This window comes from Apodemus sylvaticus, chromosome 21, assembly GCF_947179515.1.
Source record: "Apodemus sylvaticus chromosome 21, mApoSyl1.1, whole genome shotgun sequence".
Lineage (NCBI taxonomy): Eukaryota > Metazoa > Chordata > Mammalia > Rodentia > Muridae > Apodemus > Apodemus sylvaticus.
The window spans coordinates 30773227-30794611 of record NC_067492.1 but is presented as its reverse complement, the minus strand read 5'-3'; the positions used below and the strand labels follow the sequence as shown (position 1 = coordinate 30794611).

At 36.6% G+C, this 21385-nt stretch overlaps 1 protein-coding gene across 4 annotated transcripts in view; it reads right to left on the bottom strand.

Moving 5' to 3' along the window:
- Positions 1–21385, bottom strand: part of Cdh8 (cadherin 8) — a 394512-nt gene that overhangs the window by 202883 nt on the left and 170244 nt on the right. For all 4 annotated transcript variants that reach the window (XM_052166508.1, XM_052166505.1, XM_052166507.1 and 1 more), the window contains exon 3: positions 4711–4830. In XM_052166508.1, the coding sequence (XP_052022468.1) occupies positions 4711–4830 (120 nt within the window). The remainder of the gene's footprint in view (positions 1–4710; positions 4831–21385) is intronic.

Genomic DNA, 21385 nt, shown 5'->3' with positions numbered 1-21385 from the left:
GATGAATGTTGCTTATTGACTTGCTTGCAAGCTCATGTTTACCTACCTTTCTTTTACAGCCTAGGCACCTCTATAGGGTTGCTACCACTCACACTTGGCTTGGCCCTCCTATATCAATCAACAGTCAAAAAACACCCATGAAGACAGGCCTACAGGCCATTTAATGGAGACAACTCTTCAACTACAGGCTACTCTTCCTAGTTGTGTCAACTCAAGCTAAGCATGACAAATGCCTTCAGAGGTAGAAGAAGTCTCAAATCATTCCTGAACATTTCTTTACTGTTTCTAGAATTTTAAATCTGGGTTAAAGTTTGAGGACATTCTTGATATTTTTGGTGCATGAGAGCTACTAAGTACTCAACATTTGCTGATGCCACATGTCACTGCTTGACATTGTAGTCACTGGTTTTATAAGACATGACTTTGTTTTTCAGCTGTAGTAATAATGTTCTAGATACACAAAAGTCCATAGCTCAACATAGGTTATATGCTAAAGAATGGTTATATCTGTCACCCCGAGGATCCTATGGATTCATCCAAAATGGCATCAGAACTATCTTGCCTAGTCTTTTCTTCTTTCTGTTTTCTTTTTTCTAACTGATGGGAGTCTGACATGAAGTACTCTGCTGTCAATCTGGCTTGGTGACTAGTTTGATCTTAACCCCATTAAGCAGAATTTATTCCTAACTCCATTTCATTGTCTTTTGCTAAGAGTATTCAAGTGATCCACACCTGTTCAGCACTAATGGTATTCTTGTGAGTGTTCCTTTTGGATTTCAACTTGTCTGACTCAGGCCTTAACTTTCAGAGAAGTCCTGGGCATGCAACTGAGAAATTGTTCTTTAAAAGCTTAATTGAATTGGGAAGAGACTCATTAATTAATGTGGGCAGCACTTCCAAGTGGCAGTTCAAATAAAAGGAAGTTGGAGAAAGAAAATCTTTTGCTCCACTTGCTTAGATTCATTTTGTGCAGGCAAGTTTATCAACACTGTTGTCAACTTATTATTGTCACTAGAGCTGCCATCATTCTCTTTGTATCTGAAACCATCTTCATTTAATACAGACCAAAGACTTAAAGTCTATTGTAAGTCCTCCAGGCTCTCAAAGTCAGAGAGGACTGCTAAATGCACGGTAATGTAGTCTGAGCAGTTACACAACCTCAGTCTGCACAATAGGACAGCAGCTATTGGTAGATGCCTGTTCTGTTTCCTTTAAGCCAATCTAATAAATGCCACTTTAATGCACATATTTATTCTCTTTACTCTAAGAACATTGACAACATTTCTATATGCTGAATATTTTAGAACTACAAGTTTCCTATAGTATTTTTTTTATTTCTACATAATCTTTTCCCTCTTTTTTCATTGTCTATCATCAGTTGTTTTATTTTTTTTAGGAGAGAAAAAATTTTATAGAAACAATAAGAATTAGATTCCATGGGAAAACCACCCACTTTTTTTTTTAAGTTGAACATACTCAAGTGTAATGATGCATGAATATACAGAGTTATGTGTAAATTTCAATCAGAAGCCAACTCTTCAAGGCCATATAAGTCCTAAATTAGATAATGTTTATAATAGCAGTCCTTGTTGCCTGAGGGAGGGCTGTATCTTATTGACTCCCTAATTAATATACTTTACAAGTGCTTTCCTATTTTATGCATATAGTTTTCATTTCTTCTTTATTGATGATTGAATTTGGGTCTATTTTAAATTGCATTGTAGCTTCTGGAAGCAATGTTGTCTTCTAGGAGGCAGATATAACTGTCTCCTGAGAGGCTCTGCCGGAGCCTGACATACACAGATGCCCACAGCTAACCTTTGAACTGGTCATGGGTTCCCCAATGGAGGAGTTAGAGAAAGGACTAAAGGAGCTGAAGGGGCTTGCAATCCCCCTAGGAAGAACAACAAAATCAACTAGTAAGGGCTCACAGGGTCTAAACCACCAACCAAGGAGTACATATGCAGGGATCCATGCCGCCAGCTGCATATGTAGCAGAGGGTGACCTTGTCAGGTATCAGGGGAGAAGATGTCCTTGGTCCTGTGAAGGCCCAATGCCAAAGCATAGTGGAATGCGAGGGTGGGTAGGCAGGAGTGGGTGGGTTGGTGGGTGGCGGGATACCCTCATAGAAGGAGGAGGAGGGGGACTGGGATTGGGGGGTTTCTGTGGGCAGGAATAAGGAGAGGGCATAACATTTGAAATGTAAATAAATGAAATATCGAATAAAAATAATAAAATCTAATTTAGAAAGGATTGATAAAGTTTAATTTAACAAAAAAAGTATATTGTTCTCATCTACTCAATATTTATCAACTACAGTGTGAATTGCTTAAGTAACATTTTTCAGCAAAGAATTGTCCAAAGTAAGACTAGAATTACCTTATTAATAAATATCAGACAATTTTATATTAGTCAAACTATAAACAATAAAGCCTAATTGGATGTGATATAGATCCCTATTATATTGGCTAAAAATCCAAATAATAAATGTAGTTAGTGCATTTAATTAGGCAAACAGCAAATATATATATATATATATATATAACTTCTACTGTAGTAAGGATTTTTAGTTATCTATATCTCATGACAGTTTATTCTCCCGATATAAAGTACTTAAAACACATCATCATACTTACTATATTTATGTTTTAAATTTTTTTCTTTTCTGAAATAGATTGTGAGACAATTGCAAGCTGAGACTAGGCTTTATAATATTTTTACTTCCCAATGATTAATTCAGTAACTGTATATAGTTAATGCTCAATGGAAAATCTTGGCTTCATATCTTTATTATACTGGAAATTATATACAAAAATGCCCATGTGAACTAGAGCGAAGAACCAACACAAGACAGTATTCAAATTAATTTTACAACCAAGATAATTCTCTCTTATAGAAACCCTTTTAACAAAACTTTCCCCTGTCACAAGTGAATTTTAATATAACTGGATATAGTATTGATTCACTCCTATAATTCTAGTACTTGGGAAGTAAGGGCAAGAAGATTAGAGGTTTAAGGCCAATATCCAAAACGTAAGTTCTTATCAATAAACCTGGGCTATGTGAGACCATAGAAAACCAGGAAAGGAAGGAAGAAAAGAAGGAAGAATGGAAGGAAGGAAGGTGTGTAAAAGGAAAAGGCAGAGGGGGTGAAAAATGCAGAGAAGAAATCAGAGAAATCTAACATTTTTTTTGATTTGTTTTTTTTCGAGACAGTGTTTCTCTGTGTAGCCCTGGCTGTCCTGGAACTCACTCTGTAGACCAGGCTGGCCTCGAACTCAGAAATCTGCCTGCCTCTGCCTCCCAGAGTGCTGGGATTACAAGCGTGCACCACCACTGCACGGCTGAAATCTAACATTTTATTGTGTTATGAAAATGGAGACATAGATGTGAGTCTTAGCTTCTTCCAACTCTACCACTAGACTTTTGACAGGATTGTAGGGTTATAAGGAGTGTCTAATTCCTTTTCTCTTTAAATGATATTTTATTCTATTGTATCTAGGATTATCTAAAGTTTCAAATAAGATAAACGTTATGAAAGCCTTCCTTCTTCCCTGGAGGAAATCATCTAACCTAGCATCCTAATTTAATGAACATTACAAGTGCTTTCCTATTTCCAAATTTATGTTTACTATATAGCTGTGACCCATTTATGTATAAGTATAGTTATTTTAAATGCATGTTGTGCTCTTTGAATTTATTTTGAAAAGCACAATGAAAAATTTAATTTTTAATTTGACTAATGAGTGGCATAATGGCAACTCATAGAACTTCTCTCAATAGTGGCAAAATTTATGAACCAAAGAAAAAAATAACACAGGTAGGCTGAATGATTCTGAACGGTAAAATGACAACAGAAACCACAGGGTAGAAAAGAAAGATACATGCAGTAGAAAGTATTTTTTCATTAACAACTGTTCTTAATAACAACACTGACATCAATAAAATATAATAATGTTATGTATGCTATAATAAAACCCCATGACTTAATACAGCCTGTCAGAATAAATTTAAACTTAGTCTCTATTAATGCATTTAAGAATGGATGTCTTCATTTACGAAATGTATTGCGCAATGAGGATCTATTTTATAGTTTCTTTTTTACTTAAAGAAAAATCAATGTCTATGTGTATATTTGTTCTCTGTTTTCTGATAACAGTATTTTATATGTGCCCAATTAGACCTGATAATATTAGTTGAGTTTGACTTCATCCATATAATGTCTTTGTGTAAGATTAAATGCTAAGATATCATCAAATAGGACTCCAGTGTTAGATGTAATGATAGAGACATCACAGTACATTAAATGGTCCTTGTGTTACTAATAAGAGAAAGACAGTGTTTATACTCACTTCCTGGATGGGCAAAAGAAAGTGGCTTGTCACTCAACACAAAGCTAATAAAATACTGAATCTGAACTTATATATGATGTTGAACTTGCCTGATGTAAGCACTTTTTCTTCCTTTATACCATGATGAAAAATGGTACTGGACCATCTGGTTAAAGGGAGATAGGCAATCCCAGATTTATAATTCATTTTAATCAGCATCAATAATTGCAGGCTAGCTATGTACCTCACAGTGTGCAGTCAAACATTATTGGTAGAGTGAGTGGAATATTTAGCCAGAACATTTCATAAACCAGTTCCTAATAAGTGTTTCCCTGAAGCAAAACACGTTAAATAGAATTTAAAGTTTAAGCCACAAACCTGTTTCAGGCTCAATGGAAAAATACGGCTGTCCCTCCAAGATACTGTAAACCAACTTTGCACTGTTTCCATAAACTGGGTCATCAGCATCAGTGGCAGTTACATTAGTGACAGAAGTACCTAATTTAAAAGAGAGAGAAAGAGAATGAGTGAGTCAAAACAGTAAGGAAAGGCTTGTAATTCTTTCCTGGGTGCTAAATTATGTCAGATATATCATACACGAAACCATAGGAAATAAAGAAATCCCTAAATATGGAGGCAAAATGCTTTGTTAGAACTTTAACAGCAAATATTTTATAAGAAACACTTGAAATAGTAGATTAAGATAGCATTTTTAGTCTCTATTATTTAAGATGCCTTTGTAGTTTTCATCAGAAGGACATCTATTAGACTTGTGTGAGCTTAAGGAATGTGCAAAGGAATCATATCAAAGAAATATGAAACAAAAGGTTAATAATATAATACAGCATGTAGCACTTGAGTTTTGCTGAAGTACAACCGAATGTACCTTGAAAAGTTGTCTGCTGTAAAAGCCGGCACATAAATATCAAAGGAATATTTTATTCTATCGCACTTAATTCATCAGAATATAAAATAAGATAGGAACCACCAATTAATCAGCTAGCTAAGGTAATTAGACCCATGGATAACATAACGAAAATCCTTTCTCACATTAATCTTCTGTGTTTTATAGCAACCACACACAGGGTAGAGCCCTCCTGAATGGCAGTATATATAATAATGAAAAATCCCTATGCTAAAGAAGGAGAGAGTTTTGTGTGGGACAAAAGAGAAGGTAACAGATAAAATGACTCAGCAACTCATGTGACTACACAGCAGCCCGCACGTGCCCCTCTTTAGGTCTAGCACAAATCGAATGGTCATGGACAAGTTTTCAAGAGAGATTACACTGAAACTAAATACTAATGAAATGTCAAGTTTTGCATAGACATGTGCAGAGAATTCAAGCACAAGTAAAGACATAGAAGATTGTGGGATAGCTTTATGACTTCTGAAACTTGGAAACCAAGAGGAGTCTGAAGTGATTGAAATTAAATATGAGGGCAGGCCCATTATGTTATGTTCCTTTCTCTGCTAAAAGTTATTCACAGAGTAGTTATTTAACGTGTTTATTAAGTGGCTAAATGAAAGCATACATTATCTGGTGGATAATATGGAATTTTTTGGTGATTTCTTGAAAATGTTAATGTCACAGATCATTCACAAAAAATATGTTAATAAAAGAATACCTGTATTATTTTTACTATAGGGTTTCCTTCATTAACTTCTGAAGGGAAGTGATGGAAATAAGACAAAATAGGTATATACAAGCTGTTGTGAAACCATTACAATGGCTGGAGTAGATCACATGAGGGTATAAAGCAGGGTTTCCGAGCTGGAGTGCTCATAGAGAAAAGGCGCCAGACATTCGCTCTTCAAGACGGAAGAAGGGGCAGATGAGATGGCCCCAGAGAATGGAACTTTGCCCTTGGACCAGTTGCTCTGCTTAGCTAAGGGCAATAACAAAGTGGTGTCAGGGGTTATCAGCCTTACATTGTCAATTTTTAATGTTCCTAGCATATAGGGGAAGAGGGCTTTAATCCTGAAGGAGATACATTGTGCATCTGAGTTGCCTATTGAAATAGGATTAGGTCCTTGAAAGATCTTATCAATCAAAATGTTGTTGAGATGCTTTCAATTGCAGTTAATATTCAGAAAAATAAATATAATACCATTGGTTGAACAGTTGATAGTTGTATAATAGAAATGCATCCTCAGAATGATGTTTCATCAGTTCTAAAGACTACCGAGCATGAACATGGCTAGAATATCACTTATATAAAGCACTCCACCATAAATTGGGAACAGTCCATTTTGGTGTGTGTGTGTGTGTGTGTGTGTGTGTGTGTTTATGTATGTAATAAGACTCACTTTCCCAAGTCACACACACACACACACACACACACACACACACACACACACACACACACACACACATATATATATATATGGGCGAATATGAAGACATAGAAGACCACTACTGACAATTACTTGAATATATTTAACTTGGGAACAACTGGAGGAAAAGAGTTTTATGTGAGGGGATGGTAGGAACCTAGAGTGCCCAAATAATTTTAAAAGAAGTAACCTGAAAGTTCTATATCAAATACAGGGCTAGAGATGCAAGCTAGGATCAAATTATAGAAAGCATTTGAATGAAAGAATGCATGTATTATATGTACCGTGTCAGAAGAATTGACCTTTCATATTCCGATCAATTCCTGATGAGGTCACTTCTGCTCTCAGTGCTGCCAGAAGAACTTGGAGGCACAGAGACTGAGTAGCAGAACAGACCAGTTGTGAGGTTACAGCAGCAGTCCCACTAAGACTACTGGGACAGGATGACATACAGTGGACGCACCTATCAATTTCCTTATTTGTGTTTGTGTGCTAAGATGGTAATCTGATGATTCAGTGAGTGCATGGTAATGATAGCTTGGATGTGTTCTAGCTTAAATAGAGTTGTTAATAGTAGAAATGACAGTATTCATGTAACCTGGCATGTTTGTTTTAAGAAAGGGTTTCACTGTGTAGCTAGGCATTTGCACAGTGATAAGGTCATCAGGCTCCTTTCTAGATAGGTGCATTGCATTTACTTCCCGTATGAAATGGCTTCTGGGAGAGCTTGGTCATTTTGGCTCTTCCATCTTTATCCATCTTCCTGTGGGGACATTATGTTCTTAATGCCAGAAGAGGCAACGTACATTTTCTTAACCCACAAAATATTATCTCCAAGTGTGAGAGAATTTAAGTATATTTTTTAAATAAAATAACACTCTACAGTATTTTGCAACAGTGCAAACATTTTTAAGGAAGATATAAAACTATTTTTGTAGTGTATAAAATTAACCCAAAAATTAAAGAACTAAAATGGACAGAGAAAAAAATACTCCAAGAATAATATAAAGGATTAACAGAAATCGGAATGAATACTAGTGTGAAACTCTGCACTGAAAAACACTGGAGAATTTTCCCTTGCTTTGCTGTCTAGTATATCTCCTTTTTTATAGCAAGTGATTTTTTTTTGTCCCCAGTGTGAAGTAAAACACTAACACAAAAGTTATTCATGTTTAATGGTCACTATGATACTGTGATAGTGGGCCCAGTCACTACTAAAACATGGAGAGACAGAAGAATCAATCAAAGATCTTCTTCCAACACTGAAATCATATTCTGCATTGACTCAAATTAAGCAATGTCTTTGTAGACAAAAATACCCAAATATTTTCTACATATCTATGGGTTTGATTAGCAGTATTATGGAATCTTTTGCATACAAAATGGAGTAACTCGTTCTGAATCACATGCACATATCTTCAGGCAAGCCATTTAACTTGACACAGTCTCAGATTAAGTATATATAATATATGTATATATAACATATATGCATATATAATCGAAATATATAAATACTTTTGTATTCATGTATACATCTATAAATGCATGCATGTAAATGTTTTATATAATCTGTTATATATATGTTATATAACTAGTATAGTTATGTAACTAGTTATATAACTAGTTATATATTATATGTTATATAACTACTTATATATGTTATATAGCTAGTATTGTTCAGAGGGTTCAGCAAATAATGTTTGTAGATAACCCAGAAATATTAACATGCTAAGCCTCAGAGTAATAGTCATGCCTCTGTGGTAGTTTACTACCTTCCAAAAATGGTCCCCAAGTCTCAAATATAATGACAGGGTATAACCTGTAGTAGAGTATGTTGTTAATTCCTCTCAGTCAATTCTGATGTAAAGTCATGATTCAAAATGTATGTTAAGACAAACTTTTCACACCTGAACTTAGCTTGTTTTGTTTTGGCACACGAGTTTCTGTTATGACCACTTTGAAGAACAAAACCCTTGTTCAGATTTGTTTCTACAATGAGGCATATTTAATACTATTCATTTAGGGAAACAAACCATGCAGCCCATTTCTCACAGGGAACAAAGAGAGAATGTGTCCTTGGCAGTTTGGTTTTTTCCCCCAAACTAGTCTCTATGATGTCAGCTTCTCTTGTGATGTCTAGTGATGCCATTTCATTGTGAGAGCTTCTCATCACCCATCACTGTCCTGCTGCAAGAAGGAAAGACTTAGCAGCTCCATAGTTCAGCTATTCAGAGGCCAAGACAATCACTTTTACTTGGCAGACCTAAAACAGTGTTAAATTCAGCTCTTCTGAAAACATACAGTGTTGGGGGGAAGGTCACAAAGAGTCAACTCAGAACACACATTTTATTCTCTATCTCTGATTCTTTTCAAATTCTGCACATTTAACTAAATGCTAGGACATTCTAACCCTTGGAATTTTTTTCTGTTTTAATCAAGTTGGTAACAAGTGTTACACTGCAGACATGTTCAGATAATTCACTATAATAAGCCATGTAAACAATGGGAAATTTCGATTTATAATATATCCAGAAGCTTTCTGTCCTCGCTTAAATGTATCCTTATTTGTACACATGTAAAACTGAATGCAAATTGTTTTACAATATTAAAGATATAATAAGTGAGTAGGTATATTGGTAATTCTAAGCTGATCATTACACAATTGATATCAGAATCTGTGCCAGTCATAATAAAACAAAATATATGCAGCAATAAGTTCATATGAAGGAAGTGATTTCATTATTAAAGTTGACAAAAAAAGATACATTGGCATGTAACCTCACATTCATCAGCACATGACCTCTGTCTAATCTATTTCACATCAGTTTCTGCTTCAGGATAAATTGCTCTTGGGTCAGAAAGAGAAAAGCGTTTAATGGAGTGAGTACAAAGCCAGGCATCAGGCAACTTGCCAATACAAGTTTTCTGATGCTACTTGATAGGAGGCACTCTCAAGATCATGCTGATCCCACATGAATGTGAAGAAATTCTACTAGTTTGGGAACCACAACAGTACTAAGACAAGGTTTTGGCTACAACCTCATCTGCCTGGTGTCCGGCTTCCAGAAATCCACATCCATGGATCTTAGAGCCTTGGAAAATGTCTAATCTGTCAGGAGTGTTATTTCTTCCTAGTGATTCAATACTGTTGATGCACCTGTACACTACAATGGAAGTATGGGGAAGTTTTGCAGATGTATTTGTCAAGTGATTACCCAGAAGAAGGAAAATAGATGCTTTGAAGTTCATCTTGCAGCAGAAAAGATTTCAAGTCAAGCTGCAGTGTAGGCTTCTCTATGGAAATGCATGCAGAATGCAGAGCACGGAGGCAAATTGAAAAGTGTAAACCTTGCAGGATAATGTTTCTTCAAAGCAGCAAGTGTTGCTGTGTGATAAATAGGACCCTGAGTAATACCCGGGAAATACAACAACCAGGATTCTCTGTTTGTGTTTTCATTTGGAACAGTTTTTGTCCTTTTGTCACGGATACAAGAGACTCATTTAGCTAGTGACTATAAATTTGACACTGTGCCATTTCTCCAAGAAAGCCCCTATTATAATCCAACTGGATGCTGATCCTAATTATAATAATATAGCTGTTGTCTCTCCAGCTGTTGTCAACAAAAATGATCCCCATTGCCGCAATCCAGGCTTCTAGTATCAAGTCAAGTGTGAACACACCAGTCTAAGGTGATTTCTGTTTTTAACAAACCCATTTTTTTCTGCATTTAGATTCTTAGTTAAATGAAATGTGGCAGTATGTTGCATGTATCTTAATTAATAGAGAGCATACAGTATCATTTGTATTTTTCCCACTTGAAACTTTCCTCCTATTACCTTCAGAACTTACATATTTTCTTCTAATCATGACAGCAAACACTACAAGCAAAATTAACCATCAAAGACATTACTCTGTCAGGTTAGAGGTTCTGGTTTGCTGACAAACTAAGATGAAAAGCCTTCGGGAAAATAAGATGTTGGGCTTTAGGTAGCATAGCTCTGCAAGCTTGGCTATACTTTTTTTTTTTTTATGAGCAAGTCAGCACACCAATTCTGCACATTATTCAGAAAGAAAAATGCTGGTGCTGACACCCTGAGCAAGAAAACAAAGGTTTGGTGCAGCGTGAAAATGCGCACACTGGAAAAGCTAAGGCTATTATGATGAGAGGAACACAGACCCCATTTGGAAGAAGTCATTTGCAATACATTCTTAGTGAATAAGCATTGCTATAGCCAGTGGAAAAATAAAGAAGTAGAACCTTTGCAATAGCTGAAATCCAAAGAGGCATGCACTGCTAGCTTCCTCCTATCGTCTTCAAAGTTTTCATTTTAATTTCTAGCTCCCTGTTCCAAGTTCAGTAGAAATAATCCACAGACAGAGGGCTCAGACACATCCTCTGAAAAAGCCTTACTTAAACATTCATACACATTGCAAAGATCACAAGCCTAACAGGTCATAGCAGTTATGGGATTCTTCTCATTAGTTTAATAAAAATAAGCCCTTGGCTCAACTTTTCTCATCCTTGTTATTAATTTTTCCCAAGGACTCTGCAACACAATAGATACATGGGTATAGGGGTCTCCATGACAACATGGCTTGTTTGTTGTGGAGCAGCAATGGCATAATTTCACATGAACTTGCTGGCATTTAAATTAACAGTTACTATATGCTGAAGCATGATGTTCTGGATGTTTTCAACATGTCATATCCAATCCACTACTTTGTAGTCTTGTCAAAGAATTCTTTGGGCAGTCAAGTTCTTGACTGGGAAATATTTTATATGGGATTTTTGTTACTCCAGTGGATTACTTCTTATTTTTTTACTTACAGAATAACAAAACCCTTGTGTAATTAAGGTAAAAACCAAAAATTCAAGTAGCCAACTCATATCACTATCCCATTTCTTTAATACCATAGTCGCCAACATTTATTTCTCCAAACAGACACCAAGCAAGTGCTCCCAATGGGAAACATGCCCTAAGTCCTACTGATATGTTTCAGTTACACTACCTAATTGCAGAAGACATGTGCCAAATCTCCAAATCTCCAAGGCTGCTTGGGGGGTATGGGGGTCTTTGCTAGCTAAGGACGATTGACATGGGCCTGGAAATTAACCCTATATGTGCAGATGTTTTTGACAGTTGAGTTCTGAAGGTAGGGAGCCAAACTACATGAATATTCAACTTCAGGCCTGAGGAATAGCAAATTACAGTATGTCTTTTCTTGATCATCAAATCTTGCCATCCGTCAATCCCAGCTAACATGGGTGCTGAGTTCTAACTTGGACTCATTTATTTAAATGCACACAACATCAAAATCCCAGGGGTTAGTTGTCCCCCTCACTTTTACAATATTAATTGCTGAGTGTTGTCTTTCTAAGCTACCTCTTAGCCTATAGTGGAAAAGGTCTGTCAAATCCCATGTGCTCCAAAATGACTTTAGTATATGAGTAGGTAAGTTTCTTAACTGGGTTAAAATGAGGCACGGGAGTAAAATGCATGCCATTCCATTCTTTCTGGCTCCATGATTTGAGACATCAACTAAGGAAATAAATCCAGCATCCACACATTTTTTCCTTCTGTAGCACATTGCTAGACATAAGCATGAAGTAACAAGGAAATAGTCAAACCACTTAACATTGTGTTTAAAATAAGCCAGGAGCGTTCATACACGATTGCAATGCCTTAGAAAATATGAGCAATTCTTGCTCACCCATACACCATTCGGGAATATATCTGTAATGTGCATTGACTGAGAGCACTGGAACGGATCATGTGGAAAGGTGTTATTGTAAAAATATCACCCATGTTTGCTATGCGTAGGGGGAAAGTACCTTCTGCCACCCTTGCAGGCAGTGCTTGCTATCCTGGTGGCCTAGGCAGTATATTTGCCAACAGATAATGAGGGCAACTGGAGGCCTGGTTGTGAAAACTAATAAGCTGCCTGGTTTACAGTAACATGTGCATAAATAAACTTCTTTCTGAATTCGGATGAGTTCCCCAACAGTACAAAAACAAGAAAAAGTGTATTTTTATTCCCTATGCAACCTATTTCTAGCAATAGAGTTTTCTCCTAATCAGTTTCCTAAGAAATAGTGTCCTATAAATACTAGCAAACTAAGCCAACATTATATATGCATTAGAATGTCAGGTATATCTATCCTGACCTTACAAAATTGTGCTACTCATGGCATTGGGATGTACCATTTAGATGGTATAGTAACAGCAAAGTTTAATAATTTCTGATTTATTATATGAACTCATTAATTTGTTCCCACTCATGGAGTAGGTTTTTTCATACTGTATACAGGGTGTGAGGCATTAAGTAGGATGCTATGGTTCAGGAAAGGATAGGAGAGTTGGAATTTCTGGTAAAACTATGTTTGCTGATTATAGTAACGATGCATGCAAATGCTATGTTTTCATTGTAGAAAACTATAAACTTTGATAATATACTTATTATTAAAGACTGCATGTCATTCAGAATAATACTGGTTTTGTAAGTAGGAAGACACAAGTTACGATCCCCAGTATCCATGTAAAATTCTGGACTCAAGACAACATGCTCATTCCTCAAGTACTGAGTAGGCAGATTCAAGAAGATCCCAGGGGCTTGCTGACCCTCTAAGATCACAAAATTCGTCACCTAGAAGTTAAGTGAGAGATCATGTCTCAAAAGAAAAATACAGTGGCAATCAGTGAGAGAATTCAATGAACATAGCTTCTGTCTTGCACAATTGTGCATACCTATGTGAATGTGAAACACAGGAACACACATGTAAACACATACAGGCACACACATGAGCTCATATACAGATTGAGCCTATTCTACATCCAAAATTGGATACACTCATCAAATAAGAATTTCTTTTTAGCATCCCTGACTCAGTTTTCTAATATACAATATGATACTGAGACATGAGATCTGGCACAGCAGATAAAGGCACATGATTCCAGGCATGAGGTCCTGATTTTACTGCTGGGTTCCACATTGTGGAAGAAGAAGAAGACAGGTGACTCGCAAATTTGTCCTGTTATATCCACATGTGCACCATGACATGGGGCAACACAGAGAGCATCCTCAACCTCAAACACACACAACCAAGTAATGTATAAGAAAAAATATCTTAAGAGAAAGGACACCATGTTCTTGATTGTTTTACTGTGGGCTTCCATAAAGGGAGGATAAACATTATGGCCAGGCACGAGGATATTTCTTGTGCCCCGAACTTGTGGTCTCTGCAACAGGACACTTTCTGTTTGATAAAATGTGAGCTAAGGCTACTATGCACAAAGATAAAACATACCTAGCTTAGAGACTGTTTATTTCTGTTCTTTAAGAATAAACTCCCTTCTCTAGTGAGAAGCCAGGACTTGTAGAAATGATGACAGCGCACTGTCAGCTCTCTTTTGTGATGGGAAAGACAAAATCCTGTCAAATTTCAGACCTGCCTAAGCAAAAAGCCACTGAGCCAGTAGAGCAAGTAGTATGAAAGATCTAAACAAAGCAGCCTTCCTTTGATGTCATTAGGACACTTCTGGTTTCAGAGAGAGTATTTTTGAAATGTTTATTAATAGAGTGTTATCCTGTGCATACTGCTGTCCACAATATAGCCAGCAAGTAGACAAGTCACCGACCCCCTATTCAAAACCTTCACTATCTTTTTATTGATATCCTGCCATGTACCAAGCCTTTATTTCAGTTGGTTTAGAAACCATCACTAGGAGAAAACTCTTGCTTTTTCTAGATAGCAAAGAGTGGGAGCATGAGTGTTTTAAGCATTAGCTACAAAATGCCATGATAGAATATTGTATGTGAACCAAATATTGAAGAGTCCAGGAGGCTACCCAAAATGAAACAACTAAATGAATGGTTTTCATGTGAGAAGGTCTTGATCATAGCATTAGGTAAATTTTACATTGCAAGTAGAGTATAACCCTGTCTCCAAGTTCATAGGAGTGGCAAACTAGGGGCACTCTCCTGAGTTAAGTGAATCATTTTGGGGCTCGTTTGGGGGAAACTAGAAAAAATAGCCATTTAACAAGAAAAGTATCAGAAGTTTAATCTTAATAAAATCATTGATTGAATCATTTTTCTTTACCTGAACAGTTGGTCTGGTAAATCTAGTCCTATCATTCTTCAACAGAAAATCGTAACATTTTGAAGACATTCTTGAGCCCTATGCTGAAATGTCCTCATCACTGAGGTCTCACAATGCTTGGTTTGACTGCCTTTCAGGTAATTTTTATTTTACATGGAAATTTTTATGCAATGAATCTTTTCGTTTATATGCTACAAGCTTCTTAACAGTGCTCTCTACCTCCTCTTAGTTTACTTGGTTTTGTCTTGTTGGACTATCCTCTCCAGGAGGTCAGTGACTATGGAGAATAGGAGAGGCAAAAAGAAGTTGGAGGGGGCAGAGGAGAGAGGGGAAATTGTATTCGGGATGTATTAGATGAGAGAAGAATCTAGTTTAAATTAAAAATAAGATGAATGAATCTGGGTTTTTTTGTTTGTTTTTTTATTTTTTTATTCGATATATTTTTTATTTACATTTCAAATGATTTCCCCTTTTCTAGACCCCCACTCCCCGAAAGTCCCATAAGCCTCCTTCTCTCCCCCGTCCTCCCACCCACTCCTTCCTACTTCCCTGTTCTGGTTTTGCCGAATACTGCTTCACTGAGTCTTTCCAGAACAAGGGGCCACTCCTCCTTTCTTCTTGTACCTCATTTGATGTGTGGATTATGTTTTGGGTATTCCAGTTTTCTAGGTTAATATCCACCTATTAGTGAGTGCATACCATGATTCACCTTTTGAGTCTGGGTTACCTCACTTAGTATGATGTTCTCCAGCTCCATCCATTTGCCAAAGAATTTCATGAATTCATTGTTTCTAATGGTTGAATAGTACTCCATTGTGTAAATATACCACATTTTTTTGCATCCAATCTTCTGCTGAGGGATACCTGGGTTCTTTCCAGCATCTGGCAATTATAAATAGGGCTCTATGAACATAGTAGAGCATGTATCCTTATTACATGGTGGGGAATCCTCTGGGTATATGCCCAGGAGTGGTATAGCAGGATCTTCTGGAAGTGAGGTGCCCAGTTTTCGGAGGAACCGCCAGACTGATTTCCAGAGTGGTTGTACCAGTTTGCAGCCCCACCAGCAGTGGAGGAGTGTTCCTCTTTCTCCACATCCTCTCCAACACCTGCTGTCTCCTGAATTTTTAATCTTAGCCATTCTGACTGGTATAAGGTGAAATCTCAGGGTTGTTTTGATTTGCATTTTCCTAATGACTAATGAAGTTGAGCATTTTTAAGATGCTTCTCCGCCATCCAAAGTTCTTCAGGTGAGAATTCTTTGTTTAACTCTGTACCCCATTTTTTAATAGGGTTGTTTGGTTTTCTGGAGTCTAACTTCTTGAGTTCTTTATATATATTGGCTATTAGCCCTCTATCTGATGTAGGATTGGTGAAGATCTTTTCCCAATTTGTTGGTTGCCGATTTGTCCTCTTGATGGTGTCCTTTGCCTTACAGAAACTTTGTAATTTTATGAGGTCCCATTTGTCAAAACCCAGGATAGCTAAAACTATTTTCAGGAACAAAAGAAAGTCTGGGGGAATCAGTATCCCTGACCTCAAGCAATACTACAGAGCAATAATGTTAAAAACTGCATGGTATTGGTACAGTGACAGGCAGGAGGATCAATGGAACAGGATTGAAGATCCAGAAATGAACCCACACACCTATGGCCACTTGATCCTCGACAAAGAGGCTGAAAACATCCAATGGAAAAAAGATAGCCTTTTCAACAAATGGTGCTGGTTCAACTGGAGGTCAGCATGCAGAAGAATGCGAATTGATCCATCCTTGTCTCCTTGTACTAAGCTCAAATCCAAATGGATCAAGGACCTCCACATAAAGCCAGACACTCTGAAGATAATAGAAAAGAAAATGGGGAAGACCCTTGAGGACATCGGTACAGGGAGAAAGTTTCTGAACAGAACACCAATAGCGTATGCTCTAAGAGCAAGAATTGAATCTCTGTTTTTTAAAATTTCTTTATTCTTTCAAATTCTCCCTATAATTCTCACCACCAAAATTACACATTTCTGAAAAACATAACCTCATCATTTCTTCCATGCTTCCAACATGGCTCTAATGTTGTCCTAGTTTACATTTGCTATGTAGAAGGCCTGACAAATAATTGCATGACTAATAACTTTTATTACCTTTGAAACAAACAAGTTACAATTGATTGTGATAGTTTCAGTTCACCTAGAGATGTGTAAGATCTTGAGTTCAGACCAAACATGGATGCCTGCAAACCTACTCTTTAAAACACAAGGAATAAATTGCAGTGTTCCTTATTTTAAATCTTTGAGTTCAGGGAAGATAGCCAGGTAGTGTCTGTTTTTCCTCTATCATCTGAGGTCTCACAATGCTTTATTTTCAGGTAATTTTTATTTTATGTAGAAATTTTTATGCAAAGAAGCTTTTTGTTTATATGCTACAAACTTCTTTTTTGTTTTGTTTTGTTGTTTTTTTCAAGACAGGCTTTCTCTGTGTAGCCCTGGATGTCCTGAAACTCACTCTGTAGAGTTCTGGCCTTGAACTCAGAAATCCACCTGCCTCTGCCTCCCAAGTGCTGGGATTTAAGGTGTGCGCCACCACTGCCCAGCTTGCTACAAGCTTCTTAATAGTGCCTTCTACCTCCTCTTATTTTATGTTGTAGTTTCTGTTTTTCCTCTATCATTTGAAAGCATATCTTGCATGTAAACATCTCTTTAGTGAATATAAATCAGATGTAATCGGTAAGTCATTTATTGCTAAATTTATACATTGATAGGATGCTTGGCACTATGAGTAGATACCCTTGTTTTGTGTTACTGTCCTTTTAATCTTGCTAGCTAATAATGGTAATCATTTTCTCTATTCTTATTCTCATGAAGTTAGGATCTATTTTCAAGTTGGGTTCACCTATTGATGGGAATCAAAGATCTCAAACTCTCATTTAAATTCATGGGCATCTCTCATGTTAGGGAAAATAGAAAAAAATCTTTGTAATGAGTGAGTGGGGTTGAGGGGTTTATCAGTGGGAAATTCTCTATGAAGAGAATGGAAGTATGGTAAAGGCAGAGAAATGAGTTCTCATGGCTCACAGTCTTCATTGCATCAACAGAAGCAATTACATCCAGAAAGAGAATTAATAAGTGCTCAAGTATTAAACTGAGATTCAACGACAAGTTTTCCATGTTAAATAAGGTAGCCACAAAGACAATATCTCATGCATAATAAGCATGAAATTCGTTGAAAAGAGGACTAAGAGAGTCCTCTAGAATATACATCAACAAAATAATCTACTAGTCAAGGGCAGTACTGATGGCCAGTGATGATATGGGTGGTAGACAATTGGTCCAGGGTTATCCTTTCCTGTTGTGAGAATTTCATTTATGTTAGGACTTTCTTATGTTAGTATCCTGGTTGGTTTTCATCAACTTGACATAAACTAAAGTTATATGGGAAGTAGAAACTCAGTAGAGAAAATGCTTTCAATAGATTATAAGCTTATGTTGGCATCTTAATGAATGACTTGCATAGTAGGGTGCCATCCCTGGTCATGTGGTCCTGGATTGTACATACAAAGCAAGCTAAGAAAGTCAGTAAACATCACTCCAAAATCCTCTTTGCTTCAATTTCACCCTGTAAGTTCTTGACTTCAGTTCTTGCTCTGACTTCCTTCACTGCTCAAGTATGTCCAAAAAGATATGAGATGAAATAAATCCTTTCCTCTCACAGTTACTACTGATCACAGTGTTTTATCACAGCAATAGAAACTTAGCTAATGACAAGACATAGGACTAAAATGTATTTATTGGTCTGAAATTTCAGAAATTTATATCAATTCTAAAACCTGGGGATAGGTCTTCAGGTAGGGGTAGTTTTAAGTAGTATTTCTCAAGTATCAAGCCACTGTGTATTTGAAACTTATGAAATTAACACAGTGTGCTAACATTAGAATTAAAACACATTAACATGTAAGGTACTCAGTCATAACTCTAAATTTTTGAAGATATACATATATATCTATATATCTTCCAATGTATACTGGGATACGTTAGTTTCTGTATTATTTCCCATAGATTGTTAGACTGTCTTAAAGAGATAATGAATAGAAAGGGTCTTTTACAGGGATATATAAAGAAATAAAATTTTGTCATATTGAACAAGAAAGCCAGAGAATAAAAACAAGATATGCTAGAAGAATACAGTGAGACCTTGATATGTGAATGGTTAGAGAGATTCTGAGAAATTGCACTAGAAATTCTGTCTGCTCTAATTAAAATCTTGGCAAGAACAAAAGGATATGCGAAAGGCTATGCAATGGGTCACAGAGAGTGGCACACACACATGCAAATGATTTAGCAAGGTAGTCCTAACATCTTAAGGATTTATTTTTGTAGTTGGGAAGGTAGAAGTGGGAGGGAGAGGGAGAAAGTGAACTGTAGGAGAGAAACTAAACTGGCCTAGTATTGTGCTTTTAGCCCTGAAGATGTGCTGATGATTCTAATGTAGGTCTTCTACAGACTAATAGAATATTAGCAAGAAAGCAAAATGCATATTTCATTTCTTCATTGTGTTCATCCTCTGTATTTCCTTCTCTATCTTAATCTCCTTTCTTCAGTACCTTTCCATTCTATAAATCTTGGTCACATCAAAGATGCCAAAGAATCTTTCCTTATCTATGGGCCACACACAATCTACAAGCAGAGAAACAAGAACGTCATGATATGGAACCCTGAAATCTTCCTATGATTAAGGACCAGGTTTTGTGCCAAGATTACTGCCAGGAAAACCTGGAGGTCAGTTGAGTAGTGTGTGAATAAAATCTTCCTTCCTGAGGTAATATCATGTGTGTTCTAATCTTAAAGGTAGCATATATGATTTCTGATTACTGAATTTATAAATGAAAAGTCTGGGGAGTGTGCTGTTGTAAAGGTACATGAGGGGCATGTTTAACAGCAATTGAAGCATTTGATCTCACTTAAATAAAAATTTAAAGGGGGGACTCTATTCAAAACATATTCTAATGTTCACAAACATATCTGCCACCCACATTTACATTTAATACTCTTAAATATTTTTAATAATAATTGTGATACCATGTTAGAGGTACAAAACAAACATTTCAAACACAGATTTGAAATGAAAAAATGCTCCAAATGTCTGAAAATTTTGAGAACAGACAGATTCACAGAAATTTTACAACTGACTTCATGTGATAGATTATAATTACAATAAAGATACATAAAAATTGTGGAAACCTATCTTCATGTTTTATATATATGAATATATTATAAATTATGTCTTATACATATATATTATATATTATACACATGAGTATATATTATATATTATACACATATATATATACACATATATATATCTTATTATATAACTTAGACAATGGAAAATTAACCTATAGTAATTACATTGAACCTTTATTTTAAAAAAAGCAATGTCTTGGCACTTTTTGCTCTCTCTCTTTTTCTTTCTTTCTTTCTTTCTTTCTTTCTTTCTTTCTTTCTTTCTTTCTTTCTTTCATTTATATTTTTTTATTTACATTTAAAATGTTATCCCTTTACAAGTTTCTTCTCTGAACCTCCCTTATCCCATCGCCCCTCCCCCTGTTCACTAACCCACCCACTCCTGCTTCCCTGTCCTGGCATTCCCCTACACTGGGACAATGAGCTTTCATAGGTTCAAGGGCCTCTGCTCCTCTCACTGATATCTCACAAGGCCATCTTCTGCTATCCATGTGGCAGGAGGCATCGTTCCCTCCATGTGTACACTTTGGTTGGTGGTTAAGTCCCTAGGAGCTCTGGGTGGGCGTAATAGTTGTTTCATATTGTTCCTTCTATGGCACTGCAAACCCCTTCGGTTCCTTGGGTCCTTTCTCTATCTCCTCCATTGGGCACCCTGTGCTCAGTCCAATGGTTTGCTGAGAGCATTCCCCACTTGTATTTGTCAGGTACTGTCAGGGTCTCTCAGGAGACAGGCATATAAGGCTCCTGTCAGCTAGAGCTTGTTGGTATCCATAATAGTTGTCTGTGTTTGGTAACTGTATATGGGATGGATCCCCAGGTGTGGCAGTCTCTGGATGGTCTTTCTTTCGGTCTCTGTTCCACACTTTGTCTCTCTGTTTTCTCCCATGGGTATTTTGTATTCCTTCTAAGAAGGACCAAAGTATCCACACTTCGGCCTTTCTTCTTGAGCTTCATGTGGTTTGTGAATTATATCTTGGGCATTCCAAGCTTCTGGGAAAATATCCACTTTCAGTGAGTACATACCATGTGTGTTCTTTTGTGATTGTGTTACCTCACTCAAGATGATATTATCCTACATCCGGTAGAGGACTAATATTCAATATATACAAAAAACTCAAGAAATTAGATTCAGAGAGCCAAATAATGCTATTAAAAATGGGATACAGAACTAAACAAAGAATTCTAATTTGATGAATATTGAATGGCTAAGAAGCACCTTAAGAAATATTCAACATTCTTAGTCATCAGGGAAATGCAAATCAAAACAACCTGGAGATTCGACTTTACAGAAGTCAAAATGGCTAAAATCAAAAACTCAGGTGACAGCAGATGCTGGCAGGGATGTGGAGAAAGTGGAATACTCCTCCATTGCTTGTGAGATTACA